Source organism: Desmodus rotundus, chromosome 11 (assembly GCF_022682495.2).
Source record: "Desmodus rotundus isolate HL8 chromosome 11, HLdesRot8A.1, whole genome shotgun sequence".
Lineage (NCBI taxonomy): Eukaryota > Metazoa > Chordata > Mammalia > Chiroptera > Phyllostomidae > Desmodus > Desmodus rotundus.
In genome coordinates this window covers 39,047,011-39,070,493 of record NC_071397.1, presented here as the reverse complement: position 1 = coordinate 39,070,493, position 23,483 = coordinate 39,047,011, and the positions used below count along the sequence as shown (strand labels likewise).

Genomic DNA, 23,483 nt, shown 5'->3' with positions numbered 1-23,483 from the left:
ATATATATATATATATGAACGTCACGATAACCATAAATCAAAAATGTTCAGAAAATATGCATACAAAACAAAGAATGGAATCCAATCAGAACATCAGAAAAGCCAACAAATCGAAAGCAATCAAGAGAAGAGAGGAACAGTGAAGAACAACTAAAATAGCAATAAGCACATACCTATCAATAATTACTCTAACTGTGAAGGGACTAATTGCTCCAATTGAAGGACATACAGTAGCAGGATGGATAAAAAGACATGACCCAGTGATAAGCTGCTTACGTGAGATCTACTTGAGATTGAAAGAGACACACACACAGAAAGTGAAGGGACAGAAAGTGATAGTCCATGCAAGTAGAAATGAAAGCTGGAGTAGCAACACTTAGACAAAATAGACATGTCATTTTCAAGGGGTCAATCCAAGACAAGGATGTAACAGTTGTAAATATGTACACATCCAACATAGGAGCACCTAAGTATATAAAGCAAATATTAATGGACATTAAGACAGAAATTAACTGTAATAGTATATTAGTTGGGGACTTTAATAGTCCATTTAGCCCAGTGGATCATTCAGACAGAAAATTAATAAAAAATAATGGACTTAAATGCTACATTAGACAAGTTTGACTTGATAGACATTAATAGAGCATTTCATTTAAAAAAAAAACCCTGTAGATTACATGTTTTTTTCAAGTACACATGGAACACTTTTTACGAGTATAGACAAGGCCAGAAAACAAGCCTCAATGATTTCAAGAAGATTGAAATTATATCAAGCATATTTTCTGACCGCAGTAGCCTGAACTAGAAATCAACTACAAGAAAAAAATTGAGAAGAAAAACACAAGTATGTGGAGGTTAAATATCAGCCTTCTAAACCACCAGTGGATCAAAGTAGAAATCAGAAATTACCTTGAGACAAATTAAAATGAAAAATACTTTATAAAATTTATGAGATGCACCAAAAGCAGTTATAAGAGTAAAGTTTACAGCTATGCAGGAAAATTCTCAAATAACCTAAATTTACACCTAAAGAATCTAGAAAGAGAAGAACAATAAAACCCAAAACAAGGAGAAGGAAATAATAAAGGAAGATCAGAGTAGAAATAAATTAAATATAAAATTGAATATTTATATGGATATAAGACCATGAAAAGCCAAAGCATTCTTGAGAAAGAAGAACAAGATTGAAAATATAATGCTCTGTGAATTCAAACCACACTACAAAGCTATAATAATCAAAACAGTATGGTATGGACATGAAACAGCCACAGATCAGTGGAACTGAATTGAGAACCCAGAAAAAAACTTTTCTTGTATGGCCAACTACATATATGACAAAGGAGGTAAAAATATATAATGGAGTAATGACAGTATCTGCAACAAGTGGTGTTGGGGAAAATGGACCATTCTCATTATTAACAAAAATAAATTCAAAATGGCTTAAAGACCAGAAAACACAGGCAATAAACTGTGGACATCAATGTAAGTAAAATCATTTTTGATAATGTCTTTTCAAGCAAGGAAAACAAAAGCAAAAACAAATGGAACTTCATTAAACTAAAAAGCTGCACAGAGAAGGAAACCATCAAGGAAACAAAAGGACAACCTACTTAATGGGGGAATATATTCAGATGATATATGTAATAAGGGGTTGAGTTCCAAAATGTATAACAAATGCATACAACTCAATAATGAAACAACTAACTGATGCCAAAGAAATAAAAAGCATTATAAGAAAATATGAACAGCTATATGCCAACAAATAGGACAATCTGGATGAAATGTATGAATTTCTAGAAACATAGAATTTTCCAAAACTGAATCAGGAAGAATGTGAGGATCTGGACATCTGTATATTGTATTGTGTTCACCACCCCAAGTATTATATTGGGTTGGCCAAAAAGTCTGTTACATTTTTTCTGTAAAATAAAAGACACATTTTTTTCATTTTCGTCAACAACTTTTGATTTGGTATTAGGGGTATGTTGGCTATCTTCTGCTATTGGCTTCTAATGGGTAGAGGCCAGGAGTGCTGCTAAACATCTGCCAATGCATAAGACAGCCAGCCTCACAGCAAAGAATCATTTGGCCAAAATGTCAATAAGACCAAGAAACTTGACAGACCACTTTTGACACGTTTGATCAGTTATAGCACCTTCTCCACACACTGAACAAATCTTTTTTTTTTTTTTGCACTTTAATTGCGTTTTTACTTTTTTTGAAATAATAAAGCATAATACACCACAAATGTTGCTTGTTTTCTTCCATCTTCAATATTAAAATGGCTGCACAAAAATTCACCAATTTTGATGAGTTTTTTTTTAAATGCACACCGATATGACAGCTGTCACAGTACAATCTAACAAAATTGTTCTGAATGAAGTTAAACACAACTAGGCATAATTATAGCCATCATACAGAAAAAATGTAATGGATTTTTTTGCCAACTCAATAGAATTGCACACCTGTAACCTATATAATTTTATTAACAAGATATGGAAGCAACCTAGGTGTCCACTGATACAGATGAGTGCATAAAGAAGATGTGATGTGTGTGTGTATGTATACACGCACAATAGAATATTACACAATAGTAAATAATGAAGTCTTGCTATTTGTGATGCAGATAGACCTAGAGGATATTATGCTAAGTGAAGTAAGCCAGGCAATGAAGGATAGGCAGTTTCATTTATGGAGTATAAAAAAATAAAAACAGACTCAAACAAATCAAAGGAATGGTCACTAAAAGGGAAGTGGTGAGGAGTTGGGTGAAAAATGTGAAGGGGAATGTAGTCACTAGTATTGTGATAAGTTCATGTGGTGACAGATGATTACTGGAATTAGTGGGGTGATAACAATATAAGGTATAAAAATGTCAGGTCACTATATTGCATACCTGAAACTAATATAACTATTGTATACCAATTATTCTTTGATGAAAAAATTTAAAAAATAAAATTAACTGACTATAATCATTTTAAAACCTCTGTGATTAGATTAATACAAGTTAAAAATACTCATTGATTTAAGTTCTGATTGGAAGTTCTGTGTTCCTGTGTGAAACAAGTTGACTGGTAGTTGTAAAATGTGGGATGACTTGGCAGTCTTCTTAGAGGACCCCTAAATGTCAGTATCTCCATGTCTTTTCTCTTGAGTCAGTCAGTTTCTCTACAGGAGAGCCTTTTACTTTTTTATATTTGTTTGCCTGCGTTGTGTTAGCTGATCAGGGTAAGGAGGTTGGGTTCTCACCGTTCAATATACATTTTATCTCCAGTGTTTAGATGCAGTCCTTCCTACCTGTAGTACTAGTGATTTTCAATCAAATTTTCCTTCTACCAAGATAAAAGAGGTGCAGTTTTCTGACCACGTGGAGCTAGAGAGAATATATGACATTCTCTATCACTCCATAAGTAAACTTTAAACTATTCTGTATATTTATATCCTCATGCCCATTTTAGGATATTATACATAGGACAGGCCCAATGTTGAGCCTTTTCAGGGTTCTGGGCTTTACACTGTACCACCGTTTCACTTCACTCTAGTTCTTTTCCATCTTCCCAAAGTATATTACTAGTTTTAGTCTGCCATTGGCTTAATGCTTTATTCTTTTTGCTTTGGGGGTTTATGTATTTCTGATGACCCCTTTTTCACCTAATAGGGGATTTCAGGGGAAAGGATTAATGCAGCCTTTATCTGAAACTTCAGACTTTGATTTTCAAATTTAGGAACAATTTTTCCCCAGTGATTTGATAACATGAGGTCAGACTTCCACACTGAAGAGACTATCTAAATTTCAAAAGAATTCTGTTAAAGAGAATTCTAAAAACATGGGGAAATAGATGCCAAAGAATTTGTCCAAGTGTAATCAACAGTATTTTTCACTGAAAAATAATTTGGTGACTAAGAAATGTAAGAGATGTTTATTATACATTTATTTTATGGAAATGTGATTGGAAAAGTTAAATACAAACAAATGAATAATGGATTTTATAACAAAGGAAATGTGTTTTGGGATGCCAAGAATATTGATCTTAATGGACCAGTTATAATTTTGTTCTGAGTTATCAAAGATGTATCTGCATTGCTATAAAATTAATCATTTATGCCCTTTCTATGATTTCTTGCAACTGTAGTTTTGATATCTGAAGGATCCTTTAAAGCTCATTTCTCATAAATTCTTTTTTTTAAGATTTTATTTTTAGATAACTGAAGGGAGGGAGAAAGAGAGGGAGATGAACATCAGTGTGTGGTTGCTTCTCACTCAACCCCACTGGGGACCTGGCCACAACCCAGGCATGTGCCCTGACTTGAACCAATGACCCTTCGGTTCACAGGCTGGCTGGCACTCAATCCACTGAGCTACACCAGTTAGGGCTCTTGTATTTATGTACTGCTTTTTCTTTGAATTTATGTACTGCTTTTTCTTTGAATTTACGTACTGCTTTTATTTGTACTTATTAAAAAGTGGGCTAAGGTAACAAAATATGTATGTACGATATATGTCAGTATGTTTGTATTAATAAACATAATAAAATAAGCATATATAAAATGATATATGTATAATTTATTATTTGGTTATGGAAATTTTATCCTAAGTTAATAGCACAGATTAGAAAAGATTGGTTAGAAATTTTAAGAACATTTACATAAAATAGTTGGTTAGTATTCTTGGATTTTGATTTATATTTAGTATAAATGTAAATAATCATTATTAGGTTAATTTTCTTGAACTCTTAGAGTGCTACAAGTTTAGTATATCACTTGATTTTTAATCAGATATACATAGGGTATAAATACATGTAGTATATGCTTGAAGAAGTTAAAAAATGGAACAGATTTGTTTTTCTGACCACATTTCTTGTAAATGTTGATCTAAACAAAGTTGGTAGACTTTAAACTACTCTGCTTTGAAAAAATAATCTGGTTTATAGATTCTATTTACAGAATGTATTCATTACTGTAGTGATTTACTGTTAAGCTTTAAAAAATACTTCTGAAAGGAACATTATCATCCTGATGAATTATCTAATGCAATTTTATTTCCTTAGATGTTTTTATACTATGTTTATTTTAACATTAAGGTTAATGTGCAATTAATTAGCAAATTATCAATACAAATTAGCTCTCTTAAGTCTGCTGCTGGTTGTAATAAGGATTTTCACTAGTTTGTTCACACATTCATTCACCGAGTCCATATGACTCTCCCAATTTATAGTCATAAATCCTGCTGTTTGCAGTTAGGTGTGACAATAAGTATTAAAGACAACTGGTTCTTGCATTAGAATGAAGTTCTAGCCAATTGAGTTTTATATCTAATGTGAAAATACCAAGTGTATATAGGAGTTGGCCACTTTTCATTATCCAGTGTTTTACTTGGAGAAATAAAACCTCAGTGGAAGAATGCACAGTCTTTGTGGTCTGGCTTGATTTATAAATGTAAATTCTTCCAAATTCCATTTTAGAGCTAGCCTATAAGTTATAGACTAATTTCAATTATTTAACTTTTTAGAGCTAGGAATTTTATTCATTAAAGTAAAATTTTCCGGGTGCTTTAGCTGAGAAACAAATCTTGATTAATTTGTTGTGTGCTACAAATATCTACAAGTACTTCTCTGTGAAGTCTGTCTGGCTGCTAAGATGGAAAATAGCTTTAGCCTATGAGTTACAAAAGTAAAATCACAGGAAATCAGACACACTTTCAAATTATGGCATGATCAGTGGAAAGAATAACAGAACTCATTTAAAGAAATCTGTGTAAGACATTTTATAGGTAACTATTGGGCATGATTAATGAACATGTGAGTTTGATCTTCTGTAAGTACTGTTAGCTGTATATACTTAAGGTGATGTTATAAGTAACTTTAAAAAAAAATAACTTTTAGGATATAGATCACTACATCTAGAAGTTCCCAAATTACTAGTAGGGTGAATCTGATAACTTGTGCTCTTTATACATGTCATTGTGAAGTTTCTGTGTTTAGAGTCATGAATTACTTAAGAGGAGACAGTTGGGGGATTTTTTCTGGCATGAGTATTTGTCAGCTTGTTCCCCAAATGACTAATGACACATTATACTTTACACCATAGTTCCCTTGTTTGCCATAGAAATCTTCAGGTATGTGGGCTTTTTGGAGGAGAAAGGAACTAGTAAGGAAATGGGGAGTGGTTATTTTGTATATGAATATAATTTTTTAATGTTCTGTTGTATATATGTGTTTGGGGGCAATTTTGTGATAAATTCAAAGTCAGGTAAGTTTCTTTTGAGAAATATTTTTAACGTGAATACTAGTAGGTCATGTGTCTGATACAAATCTACAAAGAAAATTTCTCTCATAATGAGCTAAGATTTTACTTAGGGTAAATGACTTAAATGTGGACACAGCAGTAGAGTATAGTGATTAAGCTGGGGTTCTGAATTTAAATCATGGAAATCTTACTTGGTAGCATTGTGAACTTAGATTAGTTATTTAACCTTTTTCTGTCTGTATTTTCTTGTCCATAAATAGTGCTAAAAATAGTACTTATTTCACAAGGGTATTGTGAGTATTTCACAGTACATATATCATAGGATTTGATACATGGAATACATTTAGCACCACTAATACTGTATTAACAAATATATAAATGTTATTATTATTTACTTAAATAATAATTTTATAATAGGGTCACATGATTTTTTAAAATAAATCACTGATTTCCTTAATATATATTAAGTTTTTGGTGACAGTTTTTAAGAAAAATCTTTATGTGAAGCAGTTTGTGTTCATTTAATCTTTACTGAGTAAATAGAAATTTGGTAAAAATTTTTAGCTAATCTTGTTATGAATGGATGTATGCTTGACTCATATGTTAAAAAAACAAAGTGTGAATCATCATTATTTTCCTCCCATCTTTGTTATCTTTGGCATTTTATAAGGAGTGTTGTTCTGATTTCTTATGCAAGGCAGTGGTAGAATAGAAGGCAAATTATGAGTTTTGTGATCTTAAGAGTTGGGTTTGGATCCCAGTTCTTCCTTATCGCTGGTGATTTTATGTTGTTAAGATCCATGAACTTTGGTTGTACATTTTTTGTGGTGATGAAAATACTCTGTCAAGATTGTTATTATAAGGATTAAATGATATGATACATATACAAATGTTTTTGCAAGTATGGTTTGGCCAGAAGCAGGTACAAATATGTTATTAAACAGGATATGGAAATTTAGAAGACCTTTCTTTTTTATGGGGTACCCTAAATATAGGTGGGGCAAAAATAGGTTTACAGATGTGAGTGTGTCAAAGACAAAGTTTATTCTTATGTTGTTATTTATTAATTATTGTATTATTTTCCATATGTTCAACTGTAAGCCTCCTTTTGCCCTACCCTAGAGTTTATGAACTTAATCTAGGTGTGGATTTTATGGTATCTTCAAACTATGAATTTTAACTTTTGGGGGAAGTATCCAGTTAGCATTTGTATTCACTTATTAACATGCCATTTTGTTTCCAAGTAAATAAAATGGAAAAAATTAAAATTAGACTAGGAAATAGTTTACATTATTATTGTTCGTAATTTTGACTAATGTTACAGATTCTGAAAATGATGCTAAGGGTACAGTGTAGTTTGTACAGTGTATGAAATAATAAAAGTTTCTTTTTGAATTATTTTTTCCAAATTAGTCGCACCTTAGGAAGGAAAGGCATGCTAAGCCTATTAACTGATTTTATTGCTTCATGTCAGAACTTCTGTGTTCTTATTTTCTTTTTCTCATAAATCAAAATAAGTTAGTTTTGTTAAATGTGAAAATTGTGGATACTGACAGACTTACATAGCATTTCTCTGAATCAGGTACTGTTTTAAATGCATAAATTAACATTTGATTCTCATAACTGTTAAGATGAAGGAGATGATATTACTGTCTCCATGTTATTGGTGAGGAAACTGAAGCACAGAGGTTAGGTAACTTCCCAAGGTTGAAGCTAATGTATGACAGAGCCAAGATTTGAATTCAGTTTATCGACAGAGTATGTGTGCCTAATCCTGACTACTACCCTACAGATCTGTTTTATATTCTTCTTCTTTTAAGATTTTATTTATTTTTAGAAAGAGGGGAAGGGAGATTGAAAGAGAGGGAGGGAAGCATCGATGTGCGATCAACTGGTTACCCTTTGCACATTCCCAACCAGGGACCCAGTCCCCAACCCAGGCATGTGCCCTGACCAGGAATAGAACCGGCAGCCTTTCACTTTGTGAGACGATGCCCAACTCACTGAGCCACTCCAGTCAGGGCCCTTTTTACATTCTTGATTTTAAAGTAAAACATTGATTGCCGAATAAAAAGATTGTGATACCATATAAATTTAAGCATGAAATCTTTGGAAGCTAAAATAATCTGTATAGGTAATTTTTAATGTTTTTCCTGTTTTTTGGTGGATATTGTTCTGAAATTAATTCCAATCTTAACTAATATTCAATGTATTACATCTATGTTGTGTGTAATTGATTTTATGTTTTCTATTATTTAGATTAACTTAAGTTTTATTTCCTCTAATCTATCCATGTAAAATCAGATTTAAATTTTAAATGAGTTTTTTTTTGTTGAAACATGTATGCACTTAGAAATGTAGTTAAAAGTGTGTAGGTTGATGAAGTTTCACAAGCTGAAAATCTTGGGCAACCAGAACTCAAATCAAGAAATAAAATTACCAGCATTATTCAGAAGTAATAGTTCATCTGCTGAACTTAATTATTTAATTTATTAAGCATAGTTTTTTTTACCTGAGACATAGTTGTAGTAGCTGTTACTAATGTCATTGCTATCATTCAATATCTATGTTAACTTGCATTTATTGCTTTATCACATAATTAGCTCTTCACAGTTAACAGCAAAAATCCAACATTGTACTGAAAGCTGTAATTACGTAATGTAAAATTTTTTATCTACATTCTTTTCCGTATACCCTATGACTTCCAGTAATGACTTCTTTTTTTAAAAAGGAATTTTTTAATGTGATCTCTGTTGTCTTTTACAGGTCATCTTCTCTATATTCATTTTCATCCAAGTCATTCTGGGATTTCTTAGTAGAAGGAAAAAAATCTATTACTGGGCATAGTTCAGGAGATCACGTCAAAAAAGTTTGTTTTAAAGGAATTGAAACTTCCCAGCCTCCAAAAGTTATAAGGTAATAAAATAAACCCATGCATTTTCTACCTTAAAATGTTCTGTGGTGGTGTTATGTTCTGAAATAATCTTTATATACTTATGAGGCAGATTTTTATTAATCCTCTCCTGAAGGTGTTTATTGATTTTTCGGCGGGGGGATTATAGGGGGAGAGAAGGAGTGATGTGAAACATTGATCAGTTGCCTCCCATATGTGCCCCAAATGGGATTGGAACCTGCGACCTAGGTATATGCCCTGACTGGGAATCAAACCCACAACCTTTTGGAGTACAAGATGACGCTCCAACCAGCTGAGCCATGCAGCCAGGGCAGTGAGGCAGATTTTTATACATTCTTTTACATTCAGAATTAATGTGTATTTTTGAAGCTTTATTTTGATATAATTGGCTTATAATAAACTATATATTTAAAATATATAATTTGAACTTTTGGCATGTGCATATACCCATTAAACCATTATCATCAACCACATTCAAGACAATGAACATAACTCATTTCCAGAAGTTTCCCTGTCCCCCCTCGGTAATCCCTTCCTCCCTTTCCCATTCTGCTGCCCGTGCAGTTACTAACCTGTTTCTGTGAGCATAGACTGTCTGTGTGTTCCAGAGTTCTGTATCGATGGATTCCTTCATTGTGTACTTCTTAACAAATCTTCTTTATTCAGCATATATTTTGAGATTTATTCAAGTTATTATGTGTATCATTAGTTCATTTCATTTTATTGCTGAGTAGTGTTTTATTTATGGATATAAAACAATCTGCTTATACACAACTGATGGGGGACCCTTGGGGGTTTCCAGTTTTTTGAGACTGGTTTTTAAAGTCCAGTATGTTTTCAAAAGAGGTTTTATATTTTAAATTTATACATGTAATCTCTTAAATGTTGTTAAGCTTTGGCAGTAAAAATGTTTAAGTCTAGCTACATTTGAGTGCCACTTGTACATATACACATGCATGTGTTTTGTATCTATTACATACATAATTATAAACAAATGTTGTAAAATAAACCTGTACTCAGAAAAGTATAAGACACTGAAGAAAGGAATCAAAGAAGATACTAATGAATGGAAGTACAGATTTTGCTCATGGATAGGAAGAATTAATGTCATTAAAGTGTCCATGCTATCCAAAGCAATCTATAGAGTCGGCACAATTCCTATTGAAATACCAATGGCTCATCTCATAAAACAAGAACAAATAATCCAAAAAATTTGTATGGAAACACAAAAGACACTGAAAGAAATTTGAAAAAGAACAGCAAAGTGGGAGGTATCACACTACCTGATACCAAACTATACAATGCTGTAGTAATCAAAAAAGCAAGGCACTGGCATAAAAACAGACACATAGATCAGTGGAACTGAAAAGAGAGCCCAGAAATAAACCCCTGCATATATAGTCAATTAATTTATGATAAAGGGAGCAAGAACATGCAATGGGGTAAAAGACAGTCTATTCAATAAACATAGAATAGGACAGATACATGCACAAAAATGAAACGAAATCACCTTCTTAAACCATATACAAGAATAAACTGAAAATGGATTAAAGATGTAAACCTGAAACCATAAAGCTCCTAGAAGAAAATATAAGCATTAAAAATCTGACATTTCTTTTAGCAATATTTTTTTCTGACATATCTTCTTAGGCAAGGGAAACAAAAGGAAAAATAAATGGGACTCTATCAGAATAAAAATTTTTGCCCAGCAAGGGAAACCATTAACAAAATGAAAAGAGCATAATGAATGGGAGAAGATATTCACCGATGAAACATCTGATAAGAGGTTAATACCCAAAATGTATAAAGAACTCAGCTAACTTAACACCAGAAAAATAACCCAGTTAAAAAGTGGGCAAAGACTGAATAGACACGTCTGCAAAGAAGACATACAGATGGTCAGTAGACAGATGAAAAGATGCTCAACATCATTAATCAGAGAAACGAAAATCAAAGGCACAATGAGGTACACCCTCACACCTCTCAGAATAGCCATCATCAATAATTCAACCAAGAGTAAATGTTTGCAAGTATGTGGAGTAAAGGGAAGCCTAGTCCACTGTTGGTGGGAAGCAGATGGTGCAGCCAATGTGGAAAACAGTGTGGAGGTTCTTCAAAAAATAAATGGAATTGCTTCATGATACATCAGTTCTACTTCTGGGTACATGTCTGAAGAAACCCCAAACATTAACTGAAAAGAACCTATGCACCTCTATGTTCATTGAAGCGTTATTTATAGTAGTCAAGCTATGAAAGTGACCCAAGTGTCGATCAATAGATGAGTGGATAAAAAACAGTGGTACATGTGCACAGTGGAATACTACTTAGTTATAAAAGGAGTGATAATCTCACCTAGAGGGTATTAGGCTAAGTGAAATAAGTCAGAGAAAGACAAATACCATATTATTTCACTTATATGTGGAACCTAAAGAACAAAATAAACAAAATAGACTCAGATTACAGAGAGCAGACTGACAGTTAACAGAGAGGAGGGGTTTGGGGGGCTGGATGAGAAAGGTGAAGGGTTTAATAAGTACATATTGGTAGTCACAGAATAGTCACAGAGATGTAAATTACAGCATAGGGAATATAGTTAATATCATAATTATGTACTGGGTCAGGTGTGTACTTGAAGTACTTGGGGGGGCTACTCAGTAAACATGATTTTCTAACCACTTTGCTGTACATCTGATACTAATACAGAATGTAAACTGTAATTGAAAAAAAAATAGTCATGTACACATCTCTCATTAAGTTTGTCTATGACAAACTTTTTAATTAGACAAAAATTAAAATTTTTTTATTGTCCTCTGTAATAACCCTACATCTATTATATTTTTATTTTATTTTTAAAGATTTTTATTTATTTATTTCTAGAGAGAGGGGAAGGGAGGGAGAATGACAGGGAGGGAAACATCAATTGGTTGCCTCTCGCGTGTCCCCCAGCTAGGGACCTGGCCTGCAACCCAGGCATGTGCCCTGACAGGGAATCAAACCAGCGACCTTTTGGTTCGCAGGCTGACACTCAACCCACTGGGCCACACCAGCCAGGGCTACATCTATTATATTTTTAAAAACAATGTGGTATGTAGTCTTTTTTTGAAATAAGAAAAACATAAGAATATCATTGGTTTTGTAAGTTATATGACAAGTGATGTCCTGCAGACCATGTTTTTATATAAAGAGAAAAGTAAATTCTTTATTTTCCTACCGTGAGGCACTATTTGCTTCTATCTGTATTCATCTTATCCTTTTTTGTTTTGCAGAAGAGTTATCCTTCCAATCCAAGGCTAGTATTTTTACCTTTGCTTGTGTCTTAACTCCTTTATACTTCAGAAGCCTTAAACTATGAATTATCCCTCTCTTTTCTTGTAAATATTCACCTTTTCCTTTTAAGTAGATTCTTCCCATCTGGTATTCAATATGCTCAAGTCATGTGGTCTGGGTAAGATCATCAGTCCCTTACTCAACGCCCACACTCTGGTCTGGCAGTTGTCATATCATTACCAATCTTCTCCCTTCACAGCCAGATTCCTCAAAGAGCTGTCAGCTCCTGCTCACTTCATAATACATTCTGGCTTCCAGTCCCATTGCTACACTGAAACAGGCTAAGTTTTTCAGTGTCCTCCATATTGCTGACGCTTTTTATATGAACTCATTGTACTTGAAGTACAATTACAGGTCATCTCATTTCACTTTTTTTCTTCCTACTCCATTTCATAAGCTTCTCTGTTCAGTTACCAGCTACACACTACGGGCTCCTTATTTATATCGCCTGCCCACAGCTATCATCTGGGCTTCAGACTTCGTTATCCAACTACCTTCTTGATATCCTATCCTATTTGGATGTTCAGAAATACCTTACACTTTATGTCAAAATCTAGACTTAATGTTTTCCTCATACCTCCCTCATAAAACCAAAATCAAACAACTATACAGATGAAACATTAAACAGCCCATTCTTCCCAATTTTTCTTCCTCACTAAATGGCATTTTCAAGTCTTTAAATATCCATCTTTCTCACCAGTGTCCAGTCTGTCATCAAGATGTGGTGCTCTTATCTCTTCAATATTTCTCAAATCCATACACTGAACTTTACCTCCACTGCTGTCATCCTTGTTCAGACTATTGTGATCGTTCCCCTGGTCACTTGAGTAAGACTCCTGGCTGGTCTTGCCCTAGCCTTCCTTTCCTTCAAAATACTGAGCCAGTGTGTTCTCTTTAACATGTCGATTTTACTGCTCTTAGGATAAAAGCTAGCATTCTTACATGGTCTTCAAGGCCTCTGCCATCCTCTTCAGCTTCATCTTTTAACGATCTCTGTACTATAGCCATCTTGGCCTTCTCTTGGTTTCTCAAGTGCCATTTACTTCTTTCCACCTACCTACCCTTTGACTAATTGACTCTGACTCTTCTTTCAGCCTCTATTCAGTCATATTCTTTGAAGATGTCTGGCTTCCTTTTTGGGGCTAGTTTCCTGTTATATATGTTCTCCATGCACTTTTCACTCTTCACACTTTTCATAGTTATACTTTTTATTAGTGGGATTCTCTTTTTGATGTTTTCTGCTACAGGCATTTTCATGTCTGTATATTCAACTACATAGTTCCGTGGGAGCAAGGAAGATTGCTCCCTTTGCTCATCACCAGTGCTTAGCATGTTTCTGTGCATGTGGTAGGTGCTCAGTGAGCATTTGGTGACTGATGGAATAAGTAAATGAAATAAAATTGTAGCTCTGTCTCAAGTAACAGTTGTTTCTAATGTAGTAAGTTATATTGTATTTCTTAGATGTGTAAATTTTAAAGTATGAAGTATTAAGTTCATTTTTGTAATTTTTTAGTATTTTAAATATTAAAAGTATACAATTTCTTTGGATAAATATTTTTGCTATAGAACACTTAAAATACTGAGAATCTGTGGTTTCATAGTTGATCACTAGAGTGTGCTGTAACATCAGGGCTCGTAATTGTGGAAAGTGGTATATGCTATTATACTACTTTGGAAATTTTAGTTAAAGGAGTTTATGAAAGTATCAGGCCATCCATATGATGGGTGTTTGATAAGTAGAAGTTGATGTTTTAAATAGCTCTGTGTTATCATCTGATCCCTGAGAAAGAAAACAGCTTGAGTTTTTTTTTAATTTCACCATAGAAAATATGTAATCATAACTAAGTTTTAAAAGGAAATAATAAACCATAACAGATGCAGTAAAATCTTAACTAATTAATTAAATTATGGGACAGCTGGTATATGTACAACATTCTGCTGGCCTCTTGAGTGTATGCAAAAGTGTGATACACAGGCCCATCCTTAAATGTGTTTGAAATGTAGTTGCTAAGTCTCGGTATGCACCCATGGAAGTTATATGACAGAATGAGAATGGAATTACAGTTCAGTCTCACCTAATTCATGCCCTGGTTCCAGCTCATTCTCTCAATTTTTATCATTTTAGTTACAATAGTCATTTCTATTTCTTTGTCAATGTGAATGTGGTAGGTATATGTAAAAAAAATAAAATTAGCTGTAGACATGTAGTATAGATACCTTCTAAAGTAAAAATTTCTTGAACAGTCAAAAGAAAATAAAGAAATTACTGTACAATTTAACAGTGTTAAAGAAGTCACAGAGCAACATCTGATTAAGTGCCAGATGAGTGGTTCAGACAAGGAAAAAGTGGCTGGGCTAGAATTGTAAGGGGAAACTTCATTGAACAAGAAGGGTTTGAGTGTAGTTCATAAACATTTTTTGTATTCAGTCCCAAATATCTGATCATTATCTTTATAGCAATATAAATAATACTAGAAAAAACTATTGATATATTTTATTGCCACAAGTTTTTGAAAATAGGATGGGATTTTTAAAAGAAGAGAGGAGAAAGGACAGTATAAACAGAGGAAATAGTGGAAATTAAAGCAAGAAGAGGGGAAGGAATACTTAGGTCCTTTAGGGAATGGAGGGGTGGCGCAGAGATGAGGGAGCTCATCGCAGGAAATTCCGTCAGTCATACATTTGTGTTTTCATTGTAGAAAAGGTAATTTTTTCCCCAAGGCTAGGGAAATCCAAGAATTGAAGTGTTATTTGGGAATGTTAAAATGTAGAAAAGAGGGATTTATGCAGTTTCTCTTTATTTATTGTTACTTGTGTGTGTGGGGGGTGTTTCATTTTAAAATGTTTTCTTTCATTTTCCTTTCACTAAATACCTCCTTAAGTAATTTTGAGCACACAATGTGATCTTGTGTTTCTAATTAGTAAGAAAAACTACTTGGGAGACAAAAATTGTTATATCAGCTCTAATCTTATATAAAGATCTTTGTAGTTAAGTCAGTATAAAATTCTTTTAAAAAACTCAGCTATATGAACAAAAAGTAATTTGGTTGTTTTCTTAAAGTCTAAATTCAGCAAAATTATTGCTCTTCAGTTTGAACAGAAGTATTTGAAAGAAGATTTTTCTGGAGTATTTATGTTTTATTTTTTAGAAGGCTGAATTTTATACAAATTGTCTATTGGGATACCTGTTTCTGTGTTGTACATACTGTAAGCTTAATAGGGCTATATTTATTATCTAAAAGCTTAGAATGTTTTTTATATTTGCTTAATCATAACTCTTTTAGTTAATAATTTTACTTCATTCTAAGATGAAATTTTGACAAACTTTAAGTTGTTTTGGTAAATTTGTAGTTAATGAGATTATCCATGGAAAAATCATTATTAGAAAGATGATATTTTTCTGCTGCGATTCTAATTTTATGAAACAGATTGGAGTTTCAGTCTAATGGTTATAAAAGGCCTCTGTGAACCTTTGTGAGCCTCAGTTTCCTCATATAGGAAATACAGTAATGCCTATCCTATAGGTTTATTATAAAGCTTAATATATATGAAAGTACTTTATAAATTACAAAATATTTCATAAGTACAGTAATGCCTATCCTATGGGTTTATTATAAAGCTTAATATATATGAAAGTACTTTATAAATTACAAAATATTTCATAAGTAAGTTGTTATACTTAAGCTCTGATTGCTTAACTTTGATTTAACAAGGCCTATATAAGATACTTTAGTCTTAATATCAAATTCTGTTAGCCAGTGACATACCATTTTCTAAGACAGAGCTTGTAGCTGCTACTTAACAATTAAATAATAATTGGTTCTACATTTATTTATTTATTTATTTTTCATTTCTTAGAAAGTTTCAAAAACACATTAGCTGATCTCTGGACACCAGGATGATTTTTGAGCACCACTTAAGTCATTATATGTTTGTTCTAAATTAAGCCTGTAATCTTCAGCCTTAGACTGATTTTAGGTCCTTTCAAGGAACTTAAGGGAGTTTGCATTCAGTCTCTGTCTAATGTAGTTATCCATTCTCTCAGAATGTAGATTTTTCCATTTATTTTACAGCCATCTTAATCTAGATTCTCATCATCTCATGTTTATCCCAACAGCTCACTAGCTCATTCTTTTCATCTTCACAAAGTTGTTTGTATTTCTTAATGTATGTCTGATTACAAGAAATGGCTATACGAATATTACTTTTAAAAATAGGCCATTTCTTGCAAGGTCTTCCCTTATGGTAGTTTATACACAAAATTGTTTAAGTACCTATAGATTTTTTCTTTGTTTATAATTTTAAAGGTAAGTCTGACTGCATACATAAATTTGTCCCTGAGTCAGGGAATTACAATTCTTCCTCTGTATTTCTACAATAAGCAGTTTTACTAATGTTTCTATGAGCTTTAATCTTCAGTTTGGCATTGTTTTGCAGATGCTCTACTCATGGTACCCCAGGACCTGAAAGCAACCACATTGCAGATGTACCGCTTCTAGACAGCCACAAGTAAGGTTAATTGATTAGCTTTGGGGCCTCCAGAGGTAGGCTATTGCTTAGCACTGAAAGAGAATATTAAGAAATCGGGAATAGTATGATACTGAATAGAATGTTTTATCTGAATACTCTCTGCTCCAAAGTTTGTGACCTTTGTATAGATGCAGTATAACATCAATATTGCATCTACCCCATCTCACTTTTTAGATGTTTTCTAAAATTTTCTCTACATCACTGATACAAGTACAATGTTAGTTCTTTTTTTCCGTTTCTCACTTTATTATTCTGTAAATGGGATGCAAAAGCTTTCAAGTCCCTTATGTTGTAGGTCACGGAAAAAATGTAACACTGTTAAAGAGCATTTAAGAGGAGATAATTGGGTGAAAAATTTGGGAAGATGAATGAAAACTGATTGTGTTATTATTCTCTCAGTCCCTGGTTATCTTCTTCATTGGGTGCTCCCCCTGGGGTAGCCCCAGTCACTTTCGCATCCATTGTAGAAGAGGAACTACAGCAGGAAGCAGCACTTATCAGGAGTCGAGAAAAACCCTTGGCTTTGATTCAGGTAAAGACCGTGCCTATGCGGGTTTAATTTTGGGAAGACCTATACTATTTTTATCCTTACGTCGTAAGAAAACTATGTTTGCTTCGTGTAGGTGCATATATTTATCAGATTAAAATATATAAGTAAACTGAAATTCAACAATTTAAGTATTGATGGATTCAGGATAACTAATTTAGAACTAATAAATTGTGATAAAGCTAGTATTTTTAGCACTGGTGATTCTCTGAACTGTTTTAAAAGTGACCTGTAGAGAACTTGGCATTATCTAGCATATTACACATTCCCCAGAAGTTCAGTGAGCATTATTAAGAGTTCTTAAAACAACACACACCAGTTCTGGCTTACTTAAGGAAAAAAATTATTTGAGGATAGTTTGTAGAAACTATTCAGCTTGTAGAATCTATTTATTAAGATTCTACAGACTGCCCTGGCAGGTGTGGCTCAATGGATTGAGTGTTGGCCTGCAAACCAAAGGGTTGCTGGTTTGATTCCTGGTCGCGGCACATGCCTGGGTTGCGGCTGATTGATGTATCTCTTACACATTTCCCTCACGTCCTCCCTCCCTTCCCTATCTCGAAATGAATGAATGAATGAATGAATGAATTTCAAATCTAAAAAAAAAAGTTGTTAGTTAAAAAAAAAAAGAAACGATTCCACAGACTTAAGCTGAAAGACCAGAAAGCCAGGCTTGGAAACAAAGACCCATTGTTGCCCTAGAAACCGTACAAGCAAGAGTTTGAAGACCTGTACAGTGATAGAAGTTAATCTCACAGAATGAAGGTATTGGAAAGAATGGATTCCAACTACTATTTTCAGGTTTTCTTTTTCTTCTGCTCAAGATTAAAATTCAAGGAAAGGTGGGTATCTGATTATTCCTAGCTCAGGCCTCAAGCCTTCTTGCCAAGGGTAGGATACCTAAATTAATTCCACTATGCTGTATACATAGAAAGTAGTAGTGCCACAGAAGGATATTGGAAAGGTATTATAATCCTGCTTAGCTGATAATTAAAAGAGTAAAGCAAGTCTTCCCGTTTTTTCCTTCCCTCTTTTCAGATTGAGGAGCATGCAATACAAGAGTTACTGGTTTTCTATGAGGCATTTGGCAACCCTGATGAGTTTGTCATTGTTGAAAGGACACCTCAGGGACCACTGGCAGTACCTACGTGGAATAAGCATGGATGCTAGTTTGCTGTGGAATTGAGATGCGTTTTTCATAAGTCAAGATTGGTACAAAGAAAAGCTGTGGAAAAGAGTTCTTAAAGTTTAGTAACGCCATTCTACATAGAAGAAAAATCTAATTTCTGTACTGCAGTTTCAGCATATAATATTTGTATGATTAAATAGAAATTACTTAGAATTGTGATTTTAGTAATTTTATGTAAAAGTGTGTGAGAGGAAAAACTAGATTAAGTTTAAATGAAATCATTTCTTCTGAGTAGGTCTGAAAAGAAAATGGTAGCGATCAAAGCATAAAACTTGAGTGGTACATAAAAAACCTTCCATTTGAAAATTTGGGATAAATAATTTAGAAGATTTTTGCCAAATATCTGTTGTCACTTCTTTTTGATGTAACATTGATGAGCTTAGAGTAGTAGTATTAGCCATTATCTTTGATCCATTAATGGCCAAAGTTTTGTGTTTACTACAGTAGTTCTGTTTCATTTTTGTGTCTTTTTTTTATCAAGCTATGAATGTTCTGGTCTGTTTAAAGCGTGAACTGCCCAAATGCTATATTATTTCAGCTTGGCTAGTATGTTATCTACTTTGCATTAAACTGTGGAGTACAGTGCAAAGGGAACGTGAACACTTCTGAACATCTCAGTCCAGGGTGACAGTTCCTTTGTAAGATTCGGAGTCAATGTGGGTTGTTCCTTGGTGGGGAGAGGAGACCTTATAAAAGCCTAATTGTGACAGAGTCCATTTTCTAAAGTGTTGAAATTTTCTGAAACAAATGCTTAATTATACATTACAAGAACAAAATAATTTAGAAGAAGGTTGGTCTATAGTTACCTTAACAATATTATGTAATCAGAAATTCTCTGAGACTGGATTGATTATATGAGTAGACATAAACATTATTTGTTTTCTTTACAGTATGCTGTTTGGTTTATTTTTGACTAGTTAAATTTTTTTAAATGTCACATCTGTGCTCCAGTACCTAGACAAATTGAGATGGTCAATGTTAGAGTTTCTAGGACATTAGCCTGGGGGAACATACAGGAAATTCAGATGATGGAAATATGGCTGAAACTAACTCAGTGCTCGAGGTTTAGCGCTACCTGAAAGAAGCAAACTTGTAAGCAAATGTGCAATAAAAAATTTTGATCACTGCTGTGTGTTTAATATCTTGTACTGTATGGACATCTATTATAGGAGGAATTACTAATTATTCCTCCTGATATCAGATACTGTAGTCAGTGTTTAAGTGAATGCTGTATCTATTCCTTGACCACTTAAAAGAGGGCAGTTGTCCTAAAATGCACCTGTGAGAAGTTTTGTATTATTTGTTTGAGTAAATTGAGAAGAAATGAATTTTGTTTTATTGGTGTTGCAGTAAGGGAGCCTTCTGAGTAATTTATTTGAAGCCTTGATTCTTACATGTATATTGACATATCGAATACTTAGAGATGCAATGAACTGATGATGACTTTCATGGGATACTTCATGCTGCTTGGGAGCCACCCTAAAGGGCCTTTGTTGGATGAGATAGGAAGGAGGGACAAGGGCTGACCGAATCTGTGGGGCCTCAGGCCTTAACAAGCCTTAATCCATAGTTGCATTTTATGGCCTATTTTATATAGTGAGGTATTATATTAAATTTCCTTTCAAAAGAGTTATTTTGCTAGTAAAATGAAAGATAAGCACTGCTAGAAACTGTAATTCATTAGCAATTCCATGAAGATAGATAGCAACCTGATACATTGCCACTAAAGAGCCCAGGAAAGTGGTGGTGGTTTCCTCTGACATGTGGTTTGCCTCTGTGACATGTGGTTATTAGTTCACCTTTAATCCTGTGACTCTACCAGAGACTTCATAGAATTGAAGAAAACCTAGCAGTGGGCAACTTAGAGGGTCCGTAGGATGGAGGAGATAGGTTTTTAAGATTAAGCAAAACAATTATAGAATTCTTTAGCCTGGGATGATAGGTGGGGAATTGGGCATAGGGAATTGGTGTCAGATCAGAATATGCTTAAAATTTGCAAAACCAAGTCTATCAGTGAGGTAAATTCAAATTTGTTGACAAAATTCAAGATTTAGGACTTCTCTTAAAGTTCTAAAGAGGTGGCTTTTAAAATAAATGTAAAGATAATTCTGCTTTACATTATCTGTTGTTGTAACAGATAATGCTGTATCTGTTACAACAACAGATACAGTTAGTTGAGAAAGGTGTAGCTGGATAATATTCGGGTTGGTTCTGTAACTCTTGGAGGCTGGGGTGTGTTTGTTCATGATAAGGGGGTTGATGGCTGTTTTGTAAAATTTTAGATCTGAAGAAGCTGTGCAGATTATTTTTGCATATTCCATTTTGTTTTATAAATTGGAGAAAGTGACTAATGAGGGTGAGGTCTTCTATCTTTTGTCTGGTTCCCCTACAACTACACCAGAATGCCTCTTAGAAATTGAATTACTTACAGAAATTGAGCTAAGACTGAGAAAATATATATTTTTAAAAGCTCTTAATAAAATAAATGTAACCCAGAAGCTTCCAGAATTGGCAGTATAGAGATGTTTTCAGAAGAATCTACAACAATCTTCCACCAGGAACTGGGGACAGGTGATTCAGGATATCCAAACAACCTGGTCCTTTTCCTGCCCACATGACCGTCAAACTCTGTCACAGCCCTTATGTATTTCATTTTCACATATGTGTCTACTGGGCTAGCATTTCATTTGTGTCAAAACTGATTCTTGCCATCCCCAAACTCTGATCTTTTTTTATTTTCTTATCTCTTATTCTGTTAATTTCCTAAATCATTCCGGCTGAACTTTTGGATTCTTTGTCTCTTTCCCCATTTTGTGTATGTGTGTGTGTATATATTCTTTGTCTGCAATATATTTTAACTTAATCTTTTCCATTTCATTCTTATTACTATTACTGTGTTTTATGTCCTTCATTATTTTCAGAAGTTCTCAAATGTTTTGGTCTCAGTACCCCTTTATACTGATTAAAGTTATTGAGGACCCCAAAGAACTTTTCTTTATATGGATTACATCTATCCATATTTAATGTACTCAGAAAAACTTTAAATATTTAACTCATAAAAATCATAAACCATTGCATGCTAACATAAATTATAACATTTTAATGAAAATATATTTTACAAAACAGCAAGAAGAATGGGACCATTTTATATTTTCATATGTAAAAATTACTTCAGGTTTAGGTCTTTACTGTCTGGTTTAATAGAGGACTCCCAGATTCTTGTATCTGCCTCTGCACTCACTCTCTTGATATCACACGCATATGAAAACTTGAAAAACAGATGGAAAAAGGCAAATAACATGTTATGAAAACAGCTTTGATCTCACCAACTCATGAAAGGTTGACTTGGTTGAGAACCATTGCGTTAGTCCCTGAACTTCTGCTACCCTTTTCCCCATCTCCCTGGTCCAGTCCATTAAGCTCATTACTTCCCAAAACTAATAGCCCCAAAGCATATGGCTTGGCTTTTCCCTGCTCTGAAACCTAAATTACTTCTCTACACTTTCAAGTTCATATATCTTCAGCTGATTTTTTTTTCATCTGTACATGTACTGGTCAAGTTAGACCTGATGACCTCTTTCTCCCAAATAGGCTTCAAGCATTCCTCATGCAAATACCTACTTTTTTTTTTCTCATCACTTATTGAAATTTTTCCTATTCATGATTAAGGCAACCCAAATTCTAATTCCTTTGTAAAGTTTTTCTTTTGTTTTTCTCATGTCCCCTCAAAAATAAATAAATAAAAACAGCATACATAGATTGATTGTTATTTCCTCTTAACACTATACCTTTTAGAGTCCTTGTCAAGTTCTGCCATTATTTTTATTTTTCTATTAGTCACTGAATTACTTATATTTTGAAGGTGTGAACTAAGCTTTCTTTTAATTCTTGTATGTGTGTATTTAAATCTTAAAATCTTGAACCATAACACAAGAAAAAAAATTAAGCTCAGTGATTTATCAGTAGGTCAATAAATGGACCATTAATAGCATTGCAAAAAGAGGTGCTCAATTTGATTTACTAATATTTCATTGAGGATTTCTGCTATAATTCATGAGGGATATTGGTCTGCTTTCTTTTTCTGACTTTGAAATCAGCATAATAATGGTCTCATAGAATGAGTTGATAAATAGTCCCATCTGTGCTTTCTGGAAGTGTTTATAAGTGATTGATACTATTTGTTATTTAAATATTTGCTAGAGAAGTCATCTGGGTATGGGTTTTTTTTTATTTTTCAATTGCAGCTGACATTCAATATTATATTAATTTCAAATGTACAACACAGTGAAGAGACATTTATATAACTTATGAAGTGACCACTCTGATCTAGTACCCACCTGACACCTGTATGGATTTTTCTTTATGGAAAGATTTTTAATTACTCAATTTCTGTTTCTTTACATGTTACAGGTCTAGTGAGTTTTCTGTGTTCTGATACAATTTTTTTTATATTCTTGAGTCAGTTTTAATAATTTCTGTCTCTAGGAATTTTTCCATTTCATTTAAGTTGTCTAATTTATTGGCATAAAGTTGTTCATAGTATTTTCTAATCATTTTAATTTCTGTAAGGTTGGTAGTGAGGTCCCCTTTTCATTCTTTATTTTGGTGATCTTTGTTTTCTCTCCCCTCGCTCTTACCAACTTTGCTGAGCTATTCACAGAATCAACTTTGGTGTTACCTTTGATTTTTCCCTATTGTTTTTCCTATTCTCTTTTTCATTGGTTTCAACC

At 33.5% G+C, this 23,483-nt stretch overlaps 1 protein-coding gene across 2 annotated transcripts in view; it reads left to right on the top strand.

The window, feature by feature from the left end:
* Positions 1 to 19,879, top strand: part of IBTK (inhibitor of Bruton tyrosine kinase) — an 82,886-nt gene extending 63,007 nt beyond the window's left edge. For both annotated transcript variants that reach the window (XM_045184814.2, XM_024576684.3), the window contains exons 26-29: positions 9,013 to 9,162; positions 16,925 to 16,996; positions 17,417 to 17,549; positions 18,603 to 19,879. In XM_045184814.2, coding sequence (XP_045040749.2) covers positions 9,013 to 9,162; positions 16,925 to 16,996; positions 17,417 to 17,549; positions 18,603 to 18,734 — 487 coding nt within the window. In that variant the 3' untranslated portion in view covers positions 18,735 to 19,879. The remainder of the gene's footprint in view (positions 1 to 9,012; positions 9,163 to 16,924; positions 16,997 to 17,416; positions 17,550 to 18,602) is intronic.
* Positions 19,880 to 23,483: the final 3,604 nt, after the last annotated feature.